The 21706-nt window shown below is 44.9% G+C and overlaps 1 protein-coding gene across 1 annotated transcript; it reads right to left on the bottom strand.

Annotated features, from left to right (window-relative positions):
- Positions 1–18574: 18574 nt before the first annotated feature.
- On the bottom strand, positions 18575–20736 carry RPRML (reprimo like). The gene has a single exon (XM_063963509.1). It carries the CDS (start codon positions 20513–20515, stop codon positions 20180–20182), a length of 336 nt encoding a protein of 111 aa, XP_063819579.1. The 5' UTR covers positions 20516–20736; the 3' UTR covers positions 18575–20179.
- Positions 20737–21706: the final 970 nt, after the last annotated feature.

Genomic DNA, 21706 nt, shown 5'->3' with positions numbered 1-21706 from the left:
TACCATATATTTTTGAGTATTACATTAATCTGAAAATATGTCTTTTAAATTTTAAATACCAAAATAAATGCAAAGTGAATATAAAGTAAACATACAATACTTAGCCATCTACACTAACATATTGCCCACAAAGACAAGTAAATACAACATACATTAAACAAATTAAAAAAAAAAAAAATTACATTCTAAACAACACGTGACTCACACATAACTAATGTCCCTTTACAAATAAAGCCATCTATGCAAGAATTTACAACTTACAAAATGGACCAAGCAAAATAATTATATACACAAAACCATTACTACCTAACACCTCACTACACAAACAGAAAATCATTAAAAAAACAAACACAAATAGCTAATCAATTTATAACATAAAAATATATTAACAATACAATATCATTTAAAAAATACTAATTAGGCATAAACACATATGCAGATATAACAAATAAAAAAAAACCTCACCATCATGCCTAGGACGATCCGAATCCCGCACATTAGTCGCACCAACAACTTCATGCGGAATAAGGGTCCGCACAGGTTCCTCCCACTTCCGATAAGACGCTATAAAGGGATGGCCACCCCCTATTTGCCTGGCTGACTTAGCCTCCTTTGCCATCTTTGCCTTGACACGGCGCTTGATGTCGTAGAATCTCTTCCGACACGTGTCCTCGGTCCTCTTCACCCTCACTGTTTACTGCCGCTACTACCTTCCCCCACAGAACAGTTTTCCTGCACGAAGGCACCTTGGCCGCATCACGCCCAAACAGCTGGCGATGATGGCGCATCAACTCATGCACCAAAGCCATATTTTCCGCATAGCTAAATTTAACATTTCTGCCCGTCTTGGTAGTGGTGCGTGGCTGCGGAGCAACACCACCATCACTGTCACTATCACTCGAGGCCGCAGCAGCAACCTCACCCTCCTCCACCTCACTAACCTCCTCCCCCTCACTCACCTCCTCCACCTCACTCACCTTCTCCACCTCACTCACCTCCTCCCTCTCACTCATCTCTACCCTCTCACTCACCTCTGACTGGGACATAATAATGACAAACAACAAATAACACTAATAAAAAAAAACACAAAACACACTCCTCCACTACCACTACACACAACACACCAACCACACACACACACACACTCACTCACACACACACACACTCACTCACTCACAAACAATGACAATAGACTGAAACTAAAATGCACAAACACTAAAAATGACACAAACTTTAAAGAGACTACACAACAATTATCACAAGACTACTTACACACACAATACAGCACTCAACAATCGCAAGAAACCTCCAAAACCGACCAACAAATCACCAACTCCAAAACACCAACTTCCTCTCACCTCTCCACTAGCTAAACCCACGAGGTGCGGCAGGTTGGGGGCTTTTTTATACTAATGAGCACAGACACTCCTCCATGACAAACACAACCAATCATGGACGAGTGACGAAAACGAAAGTTAGAAAATAACGCGGCCGGGAAGGGACAAAAACACTGCCGTGAAAAAATAATTTACGAATCCGTAAGAAAACCACCAAAATACGACCGCAAATACAAGATTCGGCCGCGTTCACATATAAAAATATACGAATGACATCGACATCGAAAAATACGAAAACACAAAATACGAAAGCTTAGTAAATGAGTCGTAAAAAAAAAAAAAGTTGCAAATTAACACTACCGATGTCAGTCGTGTTTAAACTTCAACCAAATTCTGAACATTACAAATCTTAGTAAATATACCCCCATGAGGGAGAAAATGCTCTGTTCCTGGACTTTCCTGGTAATGTATGATTGCCATCACCTGTGGTGAGCTAGTTAATTGATAAGAAAGGTGTTTCACCACAGGTGATGGCAATCATACATTACCAGGAAAATCCAGGAATAGAGCATTTTCTCCCTCATGGAGAGGGTCAGGTAGGCAAGGATGGCTAAGTGTTCTTTGTGCCTTACTTCCTTTTCTGCAGGGGTTTCAGGATTTCGCCATGCAGACTACAGCTTCCAAGCTACAGCATGTATTTGGTTACAAACTGCAGTCTGTGTACTTACTCCTGATTAAGCCACCTGTGTAAGAATTCCTCTGTGTGAGTAATCAGCATGATCCAACATCTCAGGCTAAATGTAATAGGGTGTGATTTTGGAAACCATACAATTTTACCTCAAATTTCCGAAAATCGCAAATGTAATAGCTTGCAATTTTGTTAAAAATCGCAAGTTTTGAACATATACCAAAAATCGCAGGTGAAAAATCGCATCCAGATGTTTTCCCATTGAAAATTGCAAATGTAATAGGATGCCATTTTTTTCACTTTGCACACAAAACCTTATCAAACATCGCCAGAATAATAGACCAGGTTTAGACTGGCGATCTTTAGAGAAGCATGCACAGATCAGTGAGATCCGTGCATGCTTCTGTCTGTAAAAGTAAAGAAAGTGTTAAAATAAAAATAAAAAACGATGTGCAGGTCCCCCAAATAGCATAACTAGCCTGGGGCTCTTTGAGCCGGTCCTGGTTGCAAACATACATGGAAAAAATTGACTGGGTTTCCCCGTATTTAAACAACCAGCACCGAACTAGTGGACTGGTACTGGTTCCAAAAATATGGGGGACAACAGAAGTAGAGGTCCCCCGTATTTTTGAAACCAGCACCGAGCTCCACTAGCCAGGGAGGTGATGCCGCAGCTGGAGGACACTTTTATATAGGTCCCTGAGGCCAAAACATCACTCCCCCCAACTATTCACCCCTGACCGGGGTTCCTTTGAAGCCTGAGGAAGTTCCCCCCATCACTTTTGTGGGTGACCTCAGTTAACCTCGCGGTTAGCTGCAGACTGCAATTTTCCCACCATTGACTATAATGGAGGACCTGATTGACAGGCCAGGAGCGCACAGCCAATCAGGAGAACACTATGATGTGGCGCTCCCTGATTGGCTGCCGGATCCTCTAGTGACAGCAGTCATGGGGGGTCCCGGAATTCGGGGAAAGTGGTTACATGTGTAAACATGGAACACCTTTAGTGGCGTGGACCGCGTTTTTTGCAATTTGTTTTTTTTAACCCATGGATGCCTACATGGAAAGAAAAGGACCAATCTTCACTGGATTATCGGTGAGTATATTGGGATGCTTTTTTACAGGTACCCCAATGGATTCTACTGGACAAGGGGAACAATGGGCCCTGTGGGACACTAGGTAAGTATGTGTGAGTGTGTAAGTGTGCATGTATGTGTAAATAAACTTGTACTTTCACGGTGTGTGTGTTGTGTTTTTATTTGGGTATTTCTTTTGATGTGGAACTACAAGTACCAGCGGGCCCATTAGCATCCACTACACAGGGATGGGGGGGACAGCATCGGGTTTCACCCCTGGCCCTTGGGTGCCTGGAGGGGGGACCCCTTGATTTAAGGGGTCCCCACTCCACAGGAAACCCCAGCCAGGGATGACCAGTTGGGGGGAGTGATGCTTTGGCTGCAGGGACCTATATTAAAGTTTCCTCCGGCTTCGGCATCACATCCCTGGCTAGTGGAGCCCGGTGCTGGTTTCAAAAATACGGAGGACCCCTACTTCTTCTGTCCCCTTTATTTTTTGGAACCAGGACCGGTCCAAGAGTACGGTGCTGGTTGTTAAAATACGGGGAACCCCCAATCAATTTTTTCCCTGTATTTTTGCAACCAGGACCGGCTGAAAGAGCCTGAGGCTGGTTATGCTCTTGGGTGGGACCTACACATAGTTTTTCTTTAAATATATTTTATACAGACAGAAGCATACCTTCCAACTGTCCCGATTTTTGCGGGACAGTCCCGTTTTTTGGGGACTGTCCCGCTGTCCCACCCGCGGGCAGCTGTGTCCCGCGGTGGGGGCAGTTGGGAGGCTCTGTCTCTCGCTGCCCTGCTTGCATGCGCACAGCGTCTATTCACTGAAGTCTGAGAGAGAGGGGGCATGCCAGTGGCTCACAGAGCACTGGGCATGCCCCCTCAGTGACGAAAACGGGTGGCTCGCGATCGCGGGTCCTCCTTGGAGCCACACCCCCTTTCCTTAGGCCATGCCCCTTTTTCAGGAGCGTGCGCGGCTTCGCCGCGCGTGTGGCCCTCTTTATAAAGATGAAATGTTGGGAGGTATGCAGAAGCATGCACGGATCTCACTGATCTGTGAATGCTTCTTAGTAATAAAAATATGACCTAAAATCCTCATGTTTTTATTACTAAAAATCACGTTTCCTTTACTAAAAACTGCAAATAATTGTATGCGAATTCCGTTTTAACCTTAACATTAGCACCCTATTACATTTGCAGTTTTTAGTAAAAAATCACAAATTACAAACGTGCGATTTGGTATGATTTTTTAGACACCTAAAAAACTCACCCTATTACATCTAGCATCTAGTTTCTTTGTTCTTTGTGTCCCAGCATCTGCCGCCGTCTCAGTGTTGTCCTCCACAATGTCTGTTTCCTAGTGTTTGGGCCTAGTCCAGAGTTCCCTCCAAAACTTGACCTGGGTGCAGCCATGTTACCTGGTGAGCTGACCGGATTGTTTACCAATAGGAGTGCTGGTAATCCTCAGCTGACTCTTTCCTCCAATGGCAGCCTACTTAAAGATATAAAGCAGGTCCCCCGGAACAGGATGTGGCCAGAACAACGTCTTCTTTCAGTGACTGCATGTTCCTGTTAGCTGTTCTCAGTCTCTGTGCTGCGTCCTTATTTGGATCCCCAGTGCTACTCTATGGGGGTCATTCTGACCTGAACGCTTGCTGCAGTTCTTCACAGCGCAGCATTCAGGTCAGAACTGCGCATGCGCCAGCTCCGCAGTGCGCAGGCGCATGGCTGACAGCCGATGGCTGTCATTGCCTAGCGATAGCCTCTGCTGATTGGCAGGAGGGCAGCAAGGCGGCGTTTGGCCGCCGTTTTGTGGGTGTGGTCCGGCCAATGCAGGCGTAGCCAGACAGTGCTGGGGGCAGGCCGCAGCGGCTGCTTGAGGTCACACGCAGCCGCTGCGAGCCGGGCAGCGACGAGTAGCTCCCGGCCAGCACGCAAAAGCTGCGCTGGCTGGGAGCTACTCCTGAAGTACAAAAGCATCGCCGCTGTGCGATGCTTTTGTACTTCAGCGACGGGGCAGGGACTGACATGCAGGGCAGGCTAGCACTGTGCTGGGCGTCCCCCCACATGTCTGTGTTCCTGATCGTAGCTGTGCTACATTTAGCACAGCTACGATCAACTCAGAATGACCCCCTCTATTCCCAGTGTTTCTCAGCGCTCTCCAGTGCTCTAAGTATTTACCAGTGTATCTCAAGTCCTTCCACGTGTTTCCAGTGTTGTGTGCTATCAGCTATCTCTAGTGTTGCTCACCATCAGTTAAACATCGATCCTTCTGTATGTTTCCAGTATTGTGTGCCATCGACTATCACCAGTGATCACCAACATCAAATAAACGTAAATTGTTTTCAAGCGCTTTCAGTACCAAATGCTATCGGTGATCTTCAAAGATCTCCAGCATCAACTAATTTCTGTTATCATCTGTTGTACTTCTTCCTCAGACTACCGGATACCTAACCAAGTGGCCGCAACCTGCTTGCTGGGTGCCGCAAAGCACAGGTCCCCTGGGGAGGGGGGTCACTGGTGAAAACCATCAGTGGGTTAGACTCCGCGCCTCTTGTCAGGTCTCGTCAACATCCCGGGTTAGCCAGTGCATGAAGAAGTCCTACATATGTCCTCCTCATCTGCTGCTGCCTTCACAACCAGTATCTCCTCCTCTCAGCTCTCCAGCCGAGACCACCAGGGATCAGGTCGTGACAGTCCTGTAAGTTCGAGCTGTCTACAGAGCCATCACTCTGGCTTGGAACATTCTGCAGGGCAGGCCTGTCCAAGTCCAGTCCGACAACACCACTGCAGTGGCCTATCTTAATCATCAGTGGGACACTTGCAGTTAGTTGGTGTGACAGGACGGTTCCGTACGAAAGCACTCACCGCTTTCGCGTCCCGCCCCCTGTGCACAGAATGGAAGGTTAGGTCACATGGGACCTGACCACATAGGGGATTCCCACTTACCATCAGTAACCGCCAGTTACTGACTCTACCCACTGCGCTGTGGGCGGGTTTATGCTGCCACCACCAAACTCCTAACCTGCCGTGGCGTTTGGAACCACGGTTCTGCTCTGTATGTGCCAACACACTGCCTTACCACACCTGTGTGGTATTGACGAATCCCCACTAGTCCTCTACCGGTAGCTGGCGGAAGGCGGAACTTGGAGACGTTGGGGTACTTCCCTGGACAGCCGGAGGACGGGGCTATGTTTGGCATAACCCTGTAGGTCACAAAATAACGCGGTCTTCTTGAGGCAGATGATGTTTATTTGCTCAATAATAGCCTTAAAAAAGACTCTTCCCTATTGCTAGGGGCAACAGCATACAGCAAGATGTTCCAGCAGAATAAAGATGGTACAAATACAATCTGGAGGCACGCAGGCCTCCTTTTTATGTCAATTTTCCACACAGTACAACAGGGTGTCATGTCCTACCTGAGCCCTTTCTATCCAATCAGGATATTTTACAAAATACCAATAAATAAATAAATTACATTTCAAAAGGAGATAAGTGCAATAAAACAATATCCTCCTTCCTGTCACCCAGACAACGTTTGGTATCAGATTAACATTCACTATTGATAAATTTATCACATAGCTTCAAAATACAAATGTTTCTGGTCATTCACATCTTCAGGCAAACCCAGTGTTTGGGATTACAACAGGAAAGGCTATACAACACATCAAACAGTCTTCCTTCCTGCATCTGCCATTCAGGGTTCGTATATCAATTAAATCATTACATGAAACAGGTTCCAAGCCCAGAACTACTTTACATATGGGATAAGGAGATCCCCCGTCAGTAACATCCCTCTCTAAGGAACTTACACATCAAAAGGTTTTGTCATTCACACCTCTCTGCTAGGACAGGGCCATTAGCGTGCCACTTCCTACTGACAGGAGATGATTATTCAGACATCTATAGTAAGTGCATTTTTCCTTTAAAATACAGGTGACCACATCTTAAATATAAATACATTTAAACATGCATTCCTGCAATTGTGCACAGAGCACTACATATGACATGTTAAGACACATCATTAAACATATTTTTAAACAGTCTGCGCCCAGCGCAGTAAGTACATTTAACAGTGACGCCAAGCGCCTATTGTCCGCAACATGGCGCCAGGCACTAGGGGTTAACCCCTTCAGTGCTGCAGCGCCCATTGTTCACGTGGGCTGGGGTCTCTCCGGCCACAGTTGGTGATGCAGGAAGTGGTGCACATTCTCTGTCGAGTCGGACATCATCTTCCAGCCATCTTGGCAGTGTTCATCCCAGGGATCCTCAACTGGGAAGTATACTTCCTCATAGGGATGGCCATCAATCATTGATAGTTGTCAAACATCAATGGCTAGCTAATGGTGGTCGATCGTTTTGCCTTCGGTGATAGAGAGCCAATGATTCTCTGCCATTGATTGCTGAGTGGAACTGAATACTTTTTTTTTCTTCCTCCGGGTACGAAGTTTAGCCCCTCTCCCCAGTGGCCCATTAAACCCCACCCCCATTATTGATTGGCCTGCGGACAGAACCTGTCAGCAGTGGCCATCGAGTGGTGCAAACCATTGGTGGTTGGTTTAAGTATGGTTTAAGTACCATTGATAGCTATCGCCGATAGTGCATCGATGGCAACCATCAATGGACAGCCCACTGATGGCCATTCCTGCTTCCTCAACTGTCACAATGTCCAGGCAGGAGAGTGTGCTCTACACTTAGACATCGTCCAAACTCTGATGGACAAATGGGGCCTACCGGACGTGGACCTCATGGTCTCCTGACACAACCACAAAGTTCCCATGTACGGGTCCAGGACAAGAGATCCTGAATCAGCCTTCGTGGACTCTCTGGCAGTGAATTGGGCCTTCAGTCTGGCGTACCTCTTCCCTCCGGTCTCACTACTTCCAGGGTTCTTTGCAGATTCATACAAGAAGGAGACACTGTCCTGTTGATAGCACCGGCCTGGCCCAGGTGCCTTTGGTTCACCAATCTACAGAGTCTCTCCACAGACACTCCCTTTCCACTTCCTCTGTGACCAGACCTGTTGTCTAAAGGTCCCTGTTTGCACCTGGACCTAGCTTGTCTGTCTTTGATGGCATGGCTCTTGAGTCATCCGTGCTAAAATCCAAAGGTCTCTCCTACTTTGTGATTCAAATGATGCTCAGAGCACGGAAGCCTGCCTCAGCATGTATATATTACTGAGTTTTGCGCGCTTACTTCCATTGGTGTGCTGCAATAAACTATGACCCTCTGGTTTTTTGGGGTTTCCAGGGTGCTTGCCTCGGCTGCCACCTGGCATCCCCGAAAGTGCATGGCTCAAAAGTGCATGGCTTTGCTCTCTCCATCTGATTCCAGTGAATGATTGCTCCACTACCTGATTTTCGAAGATTCCTTCAGGGAGTCCTTCGCATTCAACCTCCCTTTGTCCCTCCAGTGGCTCCATAAGATTTGTCTTTAGTTCTACAGGCTCTACAGAAGACCCCATTTGAAACTCTTTACTGAGTGGACCTCAAACGGCTGACGGTGAAAACACTGTTTCTTCAGACCATTGCCTGGACCTGAAGGGTATCGGATTTAAGGGAGCTCTCCTGTCACTCCCCCTTACACCCAAACAGGGCTGTTCTCTGGTCCTGAGCCAGCTACCTCCCCAAGGTGCCGGCCTTCCAGTCTCCGGACCTCTCACTGGGGGAAGCCTCATTGGATGTTGTCCATGCTCTTCGGATTTTCGTGTAATGTGCTAGCTCTTTCAGGAAAACAGATTCCCTCTTTGGGGGTAATTCTATTGCTGCAGTGCGTTTTCACACAGCGGGTGATTAGATCCGAACTGCGCATGCGTATACACCGCAACGCTGGTCAGTGATGGGATTGTGCGAAGGATCCATTCGCACAGGCGTTCACAAGGAGATTGACAGGAAAAGGCCGTTTGTGGGTGGCAACTGACCGTTTTAAGGGAGTGTCCAGAAAAACGCAGGCGGGATCAAGCGTTTTTCAGGGAGAGTGTCTGACGTCAAATCCGGTCCTGAAAAGCCTGATGTGATCGTAGCTGCTGTGTAAGTCCTGGGCTGCGCAGAGACTGCACAAAATCAGTTTCTGCAGCTCTATAACATGCAATCGCACACCTGCACAGCGAAAATACACTCCCCCTGTAAGCGGCGACTATCTGAACGCAGGACAGGAAAAATCGCTGCCTAACGATCAGATCTGAATGACCCCCTTTACCCTATATGGATTCCATAAGCAGGGCGGAGACAGCTAACAAGCAGACTCTGGCCAGATGGCTTCGCATGACTATCTCACAGGCTTTCACGCAGGCTTACCATCCTGTACCAATTACAGTCTCTGCCCATTCTACTCGCTCTGTGGGTCCTCTGTAGGCAGTCCATTGTGGCGCGTCTGCTAATCAACTGTACAAAGCAGTCTTCTGTCCACACCTTTCTTAGGTTATATGCCTCTGATACCTTTGCCTCTCAGGATGCTTCCTTTGGGTGTCCCCTCCCTTAAGAAACTGCTTTAGGACATCCCCAATGTCATCCCTGTGGATGTCCATGGACCCTGAATAATCAAATAAGAGTTATGGTACCATAGTTAACTCTTATTCTTTGAAGTCCATGAGATCCACAGGGCACCCACCCCGATGCACCTGGCTTCTATGGGTTTTTCCTCTTGGTCACTGGCAGGGGCGCTGGAATATTTTGAGGTTGGGGGGATGTGGTAAAAATTACATTTTGACGCTCCCCCCAAACCTCCCCACCCCACCACTGCGGGTGAGCGGCGACTCCTGCTGTAAAATCAATGTGCTGCCTGCTATGCCCCATGTCCTCCTAGCCGGCACTTCACTGATGCATTACTGGGAGGAAGTGGGGATGTCCCAGCAGGCTCAGCATGGCCACGCCTCCCTCCCAGTAATGCATCAGTGAAGAGCCAACTAGGAGGACATGGGGCATAGCAGGCAGCGGCAGCACATTGATTTTACAGGAGGAGTCACCCATGGGGATCCCCCTAACCCGCGCCTGCACCTCCATCTCGTTTGGGGGTGGGGGTATGCTGCACCCTTGCCCCCCCCCCACTTCCCCGTTCTGACGCCTATGGTCAATGGTTCCCTTCTCTGTTGTATGGGAGTGTGTTTCTTGTGTGTACCATTCTTCTGCTCCTGCCTTGGGCTTGTATGTAAAACTGCATACCTCCCAACTGTCCCAATTTTTGGGGGACAGTCCCGTTTTTTGGGGACTGTCCCGCTGTCCCACTTGCGGGCCGCAGTGTCCCGCGGTGGGGGGGAGCAGTTGGGAGGCTCTGTCTCTCGCTGCCCTGCTTAGCAGAGCAGAGGTGAATAGACGCTGTGCGCATGCGCACAGCGTCTATTCACTGGAGGGAGAGGGGGCATGCCAGCGGCTCACAGAGCGCTGGGCATGCCTCAGTGATGAAAACGGGGGGCGTGGCTCGCGATCGTGGGTCCTCTTGCGAAGCTACACCCCCTTTTCGTAGGCCATGCCCCCTTCTCCACACAGGACAAAGTTGGGAGGTATGAAACTGGATCGCCTAGACTGGGGGTATAGGGGAAAAGGACCAGAGCATTCTGGGGGATCAAAAGCTTAACTGTTTGGTGCCTATACTATCCATCCACCTATACCCTGATGTCATCCCTGTGGATCCCATGGAATTTGAAGAAAAAGAGTTAATTATGGTAAGTCTACCATAACTCTTATTATTTAACCTTTTCAGTACTTTTGGTTTGTCAGGTGGGCTACTGTGAACCTAACTAAAATACAATTTACAGTTATTTTTCTAAAGTTTTGGAATTTCACTCTTGTGCTGGGTACATACTGTATTCTGTTAGAAGCAAACAATTCAGGACACTGTTATTTGAAGTTAAATGTTAGGTTTTTATTATAGTGCAACTGTTACAATCTGCTTCTCCAACTGCTGCAGCACAAATCTCTATGCCAAAATGTTCTAGTTTCCTGTCTCCTGTACTTCTTTTTTCATCCAGGAGTTTTTCACTGAACAGTGAGAGAAAGCAGCTTTTCAAGATTTCAGAGCTTTTTCCCTACTGCAAGGTCAGACATTACCTGAAAAACTCTACAAGTACTGAAGCACTTTTTGCAACTATTTATTCTGGTATGATAGGTACAGACAGCGCTGAATTAAAAACACGGAGGTTGGGGTAGTCATGAAGCAAGGCATGGCGGGGCACTGTGGCATACAGTATGTAAACTAGGGTTTCTGCATTCTTAGGACGGTATACTATTAATAATTAATGCATCGGGGGCTATCCAATTAGCCCTGACAAGCTGGCGTGAGGCGTAGCTTATCGGGGATTTTGTTTCACCTGCCTGAGGCAGGCAAAATCAAATACCTTGAAGTAGCCCCGTTTTCATATGAAAATGGGACTGTTTGTCACTAAAACACACAGGTTTCACTAAACCTGTGTGTTTTTGGGAGGAAAGCTATTTTTCTACGGGCGATCTAATTGGATAGCCTGTAAAAAAAATATTGGTGAAACACCAGTAAAAAGTGTGAAAAACTGTCATTTTCCGTACCTGATGTTTTATCTCATCTAATTGGATACCCCCCTTTGTGTGAGGGGTGTCAAAGTCAAAAATATTACATACACGCAAATACAAACTCCAAACAGAGAGGTCTCTGTTCGTGCGCATACACGTAGCGTGCACAGGATATACGGTAGCATACGCATCCACACAGACAAGCCACAAAGATACATTCAACACATATTTCATACAACACATTAATTACACATAGACAAAACATGTCAAGCACCAGACATTATAATGTATTTATATAATATAGTGTAACATCAGATATATATGTATTATTAAAACGGAACAAGTTAAATATATCATGCTTAGTGTCAAAATGATCAGGAGAATGTGTGGAGTAATTTGATAGCTATGGGTAGATTGTAGCGCATTGCAACAATTAGTTGTGACCAAGTATATGAATACAAAGGACTTCCTGAAGACTTAAAACTAGCTTCACAGCATGTGCCAGCAACATAGGACAAAAGCCCCCACACTGACCTATGAGCCGTTGAGTTCTTGAGAGGTCTGGCCTCTGGACCAATGGAAGGAGACCGAAATCAACAGACTGTTAACTCCCACTGGTTTGATATAGGCAGTTTTTCTAAGATATAGGGGGACATTTACTAAGCAGTGATAAGAGCGGAGAAGTGAGCCAGTGGAGAAATTGCCCCATCAACCAGTCAGCAGCTCTGTATCATTTTATAGTATACATATTATAGATGTTACTTCAGTGCTGATTGGTTGCCATGGGCAACTTCTCCACTGGCTCACGTCTCCGCTCTTACCACTGCTTAGTAAATGTCCCCCATAGTTAGTTAGTTGCTTGCTGAGGGGGAGAGAGATGGAGACGACTGTGCACTGAGCAACAGGGTGAAGTATGCTGGCTGTAACTGATTCTTATGTAACTAACTGCTTCTTGTGTAATTGTAACTCTGTAACCATATATATATACATGTTACACCTAATGATATACTGTACATATGTTATATTGTATGCATACCCCTTTTAATATCAAATATATATCTGAGCGTTGGACCTCAGCTTACAATGTGTGCGACTGCTTGCTTTCTCTTAAGGGACATAGTGTCTGCAATGTTCAGCGCACTTTTATCGTATATGGTAATAAGATGCGCCTTGCGTCCACAGTTCATATATTAACGCTGGCATTTAAACGTTTGTTAGAAATAATTAGAAATTCACTGTGACATATGTGAACTGGAGTTTCTGTCTGGCATAATGTGACCTGAGGGCACTACAGTTTTTAATGCATCTGTTGCCCAGGCCCCCACAAACCATAATCCGACACACTCCCAACTGGCCCAGTTAGCAAACCAAAAATGTAAGTAATTGGGGAAAACCATGTTGCACTGCAGGTGGGGCAGATGTAACATGTACAGTGCAGTGTAGGAATGAAGCAGCCAGCATTTACCCTGCACAAAAACAATGTAACCCACCCAAATCTAAATCACTCCACTTGCAATACAACATGGTTTTGCCCAATTGCTTACTTTTTTTGGTTTGCTAACAAACCTGAATAACCCACCTTGTCAAAATTCCATGACAATTATGAGATGAATTAGCGCCTCTTCAATGTTGTGCGTACCAGAAACATATGCACACTGCTGTGTAGAGATGTTAGGAGAGTGGAGGGGCATGAGGTAGTCCAGCACTGGGCTCTTCTATAGTTTAGTTCATTTATTACTGGCTAAGAAGGAACATCACATAGTAGTTCTAAAATCCTGCCATTCTCTGAGTGATTGAATTTAGTAGGACAGCACAAGCCCGGATTTCCCAAAAGGCAATCTAGGTACCAGCCTAGGGCCAGGCGGGTCCCAAGGGGCCTGTGGCTGGGCCCCACAAAATCCGTCCAGTCCATGATCCATCACAAAGGTTTGCTTCTAGTTAAATGTGTTACCGAGGCTCAGTAACGGTATCACTAGTAGTGGCACTGAGCTCCGTTACTGTGACTCTGTAAAACGTTCCCAGAGGGGTGCTGCGCAACCACCTTGTGACATCATGATATAACATGATGAGTATCCATCTATAAATAATTTTTGTTAGGAACCATGTTGGCGTAAAATAACGGGCATCTTGGCTGCTATATTGCAAGTGACACCACTACTGGTGTAATGTGAAGGGATACACGGCCAATATAATGTGATGTGCTCCCCTGATAGTGTAATGTGAGGCGCACCTTTACTGGTATTATATGTAGGTTATCACTGCTACTGGTATAATATATAGTGTTTGTTTTTTTCCTGTCGGGAGACAGTGGGTTTTTTTCTGTTGGGAGCCAATGTGTTTTATTTATTCCTTTATATAACAAATCGTTTCCAACAAGTCAGCTAAACAAAGAGCTAATTTCTCCTGTAGACAAAAATGCAGCAACAAAATCTCTTGTGTATCCCTCAGCACAGAGACAACCACTCTGTTTAGCCAGGCTGGATGACAAGGACATAAATGTAGTCAGGTACTGTCATTCTTCTAGTGTTGGAATGGCATTATACTGTAGATACCCGTAATATTCCCGATGGGCCCTACCCTCTAACCTCCAGCAACACATTATTTCATGAGACTTGCTTTTCCCGATGGGCTCTTCATAAAATAGTCTGACACTGCTTCCTGTGTGACACCGCAGCGGCACAAAATCCCTAGATAAGTGACAGGCTGGATTTTCTTTAGTATACAGTACATGCAGCCCATAAAATGTCTGCCTCCACTCTGTAGGGAAGAGGAGTAAATGTATGTGCTTATATTTCAGCCTGCGTCCTGAACCTGTGTGATTTTGGAGGCCACTTCTCTATGTTACCTCCCGTAGCCTCTGACAACCTCGCCGGGTTCATGTGACAACATTGTTCACAGAAACATAGAATGTGACGGCAGATACGAACCACTTGGCCCATCTAGTCTGCACATGTACACGCTTACACACTAGGGTTACTTTTTGTCGGGCAGCCAATTAACCTACAAGTATATTTTTGTATTGTGGGAGGATACCCATGCAAGCTTGGGGAGAATTTACAAACTCCACACAGTTAGGGCCATGGTGGGAATCAAACCCATGACCTCAGTGCTGTGAATCAGTAATACTAACCATTACACCATCCGTACTGCCCCAATTTTCCTCACAAATGTATGTAATTTTCAGCAGAATTTATGAGTTCACTAAACCTTTACTATATCATCTTTTATTGTATGCATTGATCACATAGTGTTCTCCAAGTACTATAAACTTATGGTGTCTGCAATTTGACACGGTGGGCCCAATAAATAAAATAAAATTAATGGTTATGTTTGGGATAGAGTTGTTCTTTGTTATTTAAAATATGAAACCTGAACATGTGTTAGATTAAACAAGTGTGTGTGTATGCTGGGAAGTGAGGAGGACAAGTTACAATAAATGGGGTCAGGCTTCTGAACAAAAAATAAAACAGTTCAAGCACTTAGTTGTTCACTGTCAAATTGCACACCCCACTCACATATGTATCACAGGATCCAATAGAGCACACTGACACCATACAAATGGCAGGTAATTCCCACCTACACTTTACAATTACACAGCTATCGGTATTCATCAAGTAGTGATTTATAACACCAGTAGCCACCCCCGTGCAACACTTACTTCTTTCCCCAGTGATCCCCAAGCCTCGCTACCCATCTGCTGCTATGGTTGCCCTGCTCTGTCTGCATGCCTAGTGATTGGCTAAACATGTCTGTGAATTATCTGGGGTTCTCTTTCCTCTGCTGTGCAAGACCCCGACACGGACTGAGCGCTCCCCACAGGGTTCACCCACAAGTCGCTGGCAGAGAGACAGGGGAGCAGCAGCCGCCTCCGCATCCACCTCCAGTACACAACACCCTCCCAGCGTGAGGAGGCATGGACATCCAGAGCCAGCAGCATAGCAGCAGCTGCTGGTTCTGTCTTAACTGTAACAGTGCAGCCGCATCAGCATGACTACTGACTGGGTTCGGGGGAGCATCGGACCCTCAAGGCAACTTGGGTCCCATAGCAACTGCATCCCCTGCACCAATGGTAGTTTTACGCCACAGGTTAGATGATAAAAGGGTAAAAGACAACAAGCAAGGGGAGCAAAAGACAAAGAGGCAGATAGGGTTGACAAACCAAAGGGGGCCAAGAAGAAGGGGCCGCTAGCACTAGGAAGTAAGGCACTGCCAGGAGTTTCCTTAGGACGCTCCAGGTGGCTCTACAGGGTCAGAGCCCGTGCTCTGCGGAAGCACTTCTGGCTACATGGCAGGGACGTGCGGTGAGGTAAATGGCTGAGGAGGTACTGGCTAGTACCAGAGCCATAATTACACACAATATATGAGCTAAAGGGTACATGTGGGCATTATACACAGGTGCAGCAGTATATATTGCTGGAAATTTGTTGAGTTTTGATCAGAGATGTGCAGACAAGGTAGGCAGGTGAGACCCTGCCTCACCTGTCATAGACTTTTTACTACAGAGTTTGGACTATAAAAATGATTATGAAAATGAAAATAATTCTAATATATTTTTTGTATTTTTTCATACACTTTATGTAGTCAAAACTCTGATTTATACATTAGTATGCCAGAAAAGGCTCTGCCTCACCTCACCGCACGTCACTGCTACAGGGTGCCGTTCCAGTCACCCTCACCATACTTGCCTACTCTACCGGTGCTCCCGGCACCCTGGGAAAGCGGGCAAGCCCGCACCCCGCCACCCACTTACCCAGTAAAGTGGGCAGACTGGGTAACCAATGACGTGATTCGAGCTGAATTGTGTCATCGTAGCCATGCCCTGCTGTGCAGTGCCAGTAATTTCGGCATTGTATAGCGTGGGGCATGGCTACAATAATGCAATCGCTCAGTTATGCCAACAGCCTAATGTGCCATGTCACTCTACTCCCCGTACCCAATACCAAACCATTCCCCCTGCATATCCCGGTGCAGTGCCAACCTGGTTGCTCCCTCCCACACAGCAGTGAAGTGAGCAATCTATTAGATGGTGCTGGCGTGCAGGCCAATCTAGAACCGCCAATAGCGACACGCGCATCGCTGTCGCTATGGGGCATACACACGGAGAGAACCGTGCTAAATTTCTAAGCAATCTAGTCAAATTGCTTAGACATTAAGCATGGATCTCTCCGTGTGTACGCCCCTTTAGAATAAATGTACACACTAAAGGGCCGTATTCATGGGCCGATTTGGGGAGAGATGTGTGCTGAGTGGTTCGCTCAGCACACATCTCCCCCCCCCCCCCTTCCCGCTCAGCACAGCGCGATGTGTGCTGAGAGTGCGGGGGGAGCCGGGGGGGCGCTCATTTCACCCAGCGGGTGAAGTGAGCGACCTGCTAGATTGCCCAATCTAGCACCAGCGATAGCGATGCGTAGGGCTGCGCATCGCTATCGCTGTGAGGGGTACACACGGAGGGATCGCTGCTTAAAATCTAGTCAGATTGCTTAGATTTTAAGCAGCGATCGCTCCGTGAGTACCCCCCTTAAGGGGCAGATGGATCATCCACTATTTGGGCTGCACTCTTAACTGGTAATTACGTTAGAGCAGTCTTCACTTGTTTTTACTCACTCCTCATCAGGTTGCACCCTGTCTGGAAGTGAGTACCTTTTTTCACACCTGTATCAATTTGCAGTCATTGGGGCTGATTCTGACTTTGGAGCAATGCCCCAAACCCCCCAAACAACTATCTTGCACTGCAGGGGGGAGGGGGTGGGGCAGATTTAAAATGTGCAGAGAGATTTTGATTTGAAATGGGGGGGGGGGGGAGGGGGAGGTCCAAACAGAAATCTAAATTGCAGAATAAAAGTAAAGCTGCCCAGCGTTTGTGGCCCACATGCAAAAGCAGACAGTATTTACGCTGCATGCAAAGCAAAATAAATGTATTTGCACAACTTGCATTGCATCGTGGACGGTCCAGGTGGAAAGTTACTCACTTTTCCCGCTTTGCTCCCAACTCAAGATAAAAACTCTGTTGTCAGAAACGATACTAATTTAATAGCTGTCTGCACTTAAGGCGCGTAATCGATTTAGTCCTGGGTTTTCCGACAGAACCGTGTGGTTAAATTAATTTGCCCCCATAAATGCAAAACCATGCCAAGTAACCAAAATTCAATATACTGTCATTTTATCCAACAGGGTGGAAAAGTTTACTTGGATGATGACACCATCAACACATGCGTGAGCTCACAACCCAAGTATTAAATAGTAAAATATGCAGACAATTTCCATTCTGATCGTATTTCACTATTGTAATATGGCCAAATCTGTACAGTTCTGCTGATTTTGGCATTTTGTTGTGTTCAAACTTATAGATCTGATCAGACTGCAATGATGCAATCCAATGAGATGTGTGTGGTTAGCTAGTACAATCCTGATTTGACTGTTTAATCCACTAAGCAAATTCACATTGATATATTGTTATACCTGCAGTACATGCAGATGAGCTGTGTGCATGAAATAAACACCCTTCTTATTTTCTTACAGTGTAAAAAGCAAAATAGAATAATTGTATATTTTATCAGCCGCTTGGTTGGAGAAGGGGTATTAAAAGTAAAAAATAAAAAAAAAGTGAAAATAGTTTGCATAGAAAAGGTTTTATCACAAAACTATGTATGTATAGATTGATTGATTGATTGATTGATTGATTGATTGATTACATTAGGTCTGCTAGCGTACACTAATTGTTTTCTTTTAGGAAATAAAAGGGCGTGAATATGCATTTGGTATTGTTATTTGCATGTCAGACGTGAGTAAAGGTTTTATCAGCCAAATCCTTTTGATCTTTTGGCTGCTTTTCTGTAGAGACTTTAGCATTCAGATCGTTACAAGACAGGGGATCTTGGGTGAGTTTTGCAGCTTTAAATCTCCAAACATCTGTTGAGGTTTTTCACAAATGTACTTGTGGAGACAACTTGAATTACAGATTTTAACTGAGAAATAAATTTACTCGGCAAAAGGATGCTCATTTTTTTATTTATAATAGAAACTATTCATTTGAAGCACTGCTCTTCAATGGACCATACACAAAGTATGCAAACACGCATATAGCTGTATATACATACCTGTACAAAAATCACTTTTAACTAAACGCTGGGCAATCTACAGCTGTTGAGGTAAAAAATTGAACTTTGCTGGAGAAAATTCTGGAGACTGTGCATACAGCCCTTCAGGAAATAGTCCTCGGTAGATTAACCCGTTAACTCTTTTCTGGAATGCTCATCATAGAAAAAACATTGTACAAAACATATAACCTCAGGTAGGTGAACTGGCAGCAGGTACAAGATCTACATAGAAAACAGCTGAGCAGAGGGTACTGTATTTATCATTTGTGTGACTTACAGGTTTAAAATTGTAACTAGCCACCCATTCCCTGGCCTAAACTTAACTAGATATACCTAAAATATCCTATTAATGATTATGCCATAAAATAATTATGCTTCAGACATCTGTGAATACCACGCGTTTCTTTCAGAATGATGCTGTAGTATATTAACACATACTGTAGGTTTACTGAAGAATGCAAAACAGGCAAACTGATGGGCAAAAATTATTCTCACCTAATACGTAAAACATAGCATTAGTTTCTCGGGCACATTTACATTTTACTAAAATTTGCTTGATATACAGTAAAATGTCTTCCACAGTAAACTGCATGCTATGAGGGAGGGGGGGGGGGCACATCTGTACTACAAGCAGACTAATTATCTTTCTACTGTCATGTTCTAAACTTGGGTTTTCTGACCAATATAACTGATTCAGGTAATTTTATCACTGTTTGCAGAGATCTTCATGCCGTGTAATTATTTATTATATATTTAAGCCTCTTATTTCTAATGTGTCCCTTAAAGGGATTATTAACCCCTTTACAACTAAGAAAGAACACGTTATGATCATTTTTAATCAGTTCTATAGTGTTTTGTTTTATCAAACAAAAAAGTATAATAATTAAAAATAGTGTATTTTATTTGCAATCTTCATTGTGTTAAAATGCAAAAATGACATATTACTGCAAGAAAATTACCAGTGACTATGCATACAAAAACACATCCCCAATCATGCTTGGTATTCGATAAATATAGTACAAAAACACTTTGCATAACAGGATTGCAACCTTGGAAACATGCTTTAAATTTATCCACAAAATGAGTAAGAGCAAAGAAAAGGATGTGTGAGGAAACATGTTGCATTTTCGGATACATACTGTATCATATAATCATAAACAGATAAAAAGGTGCATGCTTTATCCTATAACTGTGTGAAGCTTCAGGACAGTTACTGTCTGATGAGAGGGGAGCTGTAGTGCAGGATGATATCTCTGCTACTGATGAGACAGGTATCCAGTAAAAAATCAAAGGCATAGCAAATCTTTTTTTCTTAAAATGTACATTCAGTTAGACTGGGGTTTTTGGCAGTCGTACCCTCTCATGCAGACCCCGATCAAATGAAACTCCATGCGACATTTTCATTGCATGCTTAACATCTTGCTGTAAGTCTAGGGCAATGGTCCAATGTTGTAGTTTAGTGTAATTGCCCAATCTTTGAGTACCGGACCTCTTCACTCAGTAGAGCCCCAGAATCACTGCCCCCACATCTTTGGAAGGCCTCCTGTCCTTCACTAAGAAGTTTATCATACTTTCTGATTTGATGAGCAAGTTGCAGCCCAGGAAAAATACACCAAATATGACAGTGAGAGAGAGAATGCATAGTACAGCTATTTGTACCACTCGGCTTATGAACATGCTTCTCTCGTCAGGGTTCAGCACAAGAGAACCTCCATCACTAGTGATGACAGACCGAGTTCCGTTGCAACATCCAATCAAGGATCCAATTCCTTGGGAGGAGTTGGTGTAAGCTTCTTGGTCTAAGACGGTCTGGTTAAAGAAAGTCCCATTCATATTTGGAGGACCTCTAGGTAGTTCTAAGTCAGGAAATAGAGGCACGGCTTCACAGATATCATATAGAAAATATACAGGTTGCAGGTTCCATCTCCAGTGGGTGATACTGAGCAGAGGATAAATATGATCTTCTATTCACATAGCTGACAGACTCAGCAATTGTAAATGTCCATTGCAGTAAACTATTGCTGGTACTTAACATTCACAATAACTCCTTTATCGCAACTAACTAAGCTCTGGGGGTGAATTGATGCTGGCTGATCTTATATGCTGCTGGGAGAAACCATTAGCTTGGCAGCCATAGGGGAGCGCTGATGGACTGAAGTTGACACTTTAGTCTTAAAACAAGCTCTTAATGCTTTACAGTCCAGCAGGCAGGATATGTCCAGTCTCCCTGAGACGTTGAGGCAATTCATACGACTGCTTTAACACTTGGTCTGCTGAAAAGCAATATATATCAGCATCTCTAGCACAAGTATGTCTAGGCTAGATGATCTATATACCTGTAATTAATGTGCCAACATCCTACACTGATATGTTACTTGAGCACAAATTACAAGTTTCATGTTTCAGTGTACATTTTTCAAATCTTTAATTACATTAAAACAGTAGTTTGCCTGTAACAGTCACATGATTTAAAAGGATCAAGAAACCTAAATGCAAATTCTCTAACAAAATAAAACAGGAAAACAAAACAGAAAAATAACAATTATTAGTTCAGAAGTACACACAGTATGTAAAAGTTCTCATATCATGACAGAATTTTAGATGTTTGGCATTTTTTTTTCACTTGATGTGCAGTTTAGGGCAAAATATGTTATTCGTTTATCAACCATTTTCTGCAAATTGTACTTAAACTAGCCTACAGTACAGTGCTCTTTAATAGGAATACCAAAGGAGTGCAATGCAGAGCTGAAGGCAACTCAGTTTTGCAGACTTTGGGGGAATTCAATTCCGTGTTAAGGATGCAAATTGCCATTGCACCAACATTTAAACACCGGCAATGGCACCTCCTCCCACACCCTTCGCCCGGCCGGCCAAATTCTAAATTCGCACAAAAGTGCTTGCTACCCTATGGTGCAGCGACCACTGTTGTGAAAGATCAGGCTGCCGTACAGCACAGATATAGACCCATTGATTCAGCTGGGCTAAGGGATTCACCGGCAATTAAATTCGTCCCTTAGTATATTG

This window comes from Pseudophryne corroboree, chromosome 3 (assembly GCF_028390025.1).
Source record: "Pseudophryne corroboree isolate aPseCor3 chromosome 3, aPseCor3.hap2, whole genome shotgun sequence".
In the NCBI taxonomy this organism is placed as follows: Eukaryota; Metazoa; Chordata; class Amphibia; order Anura; family Myobatrachidae; genus Pseudophryne; species Pseudophryne corroboree.
The sequence above is the reverse complement of the archived record's forward strand: the minus strand, read 5'-3'. Positions and strand labels throughout refer to the sequence as shown.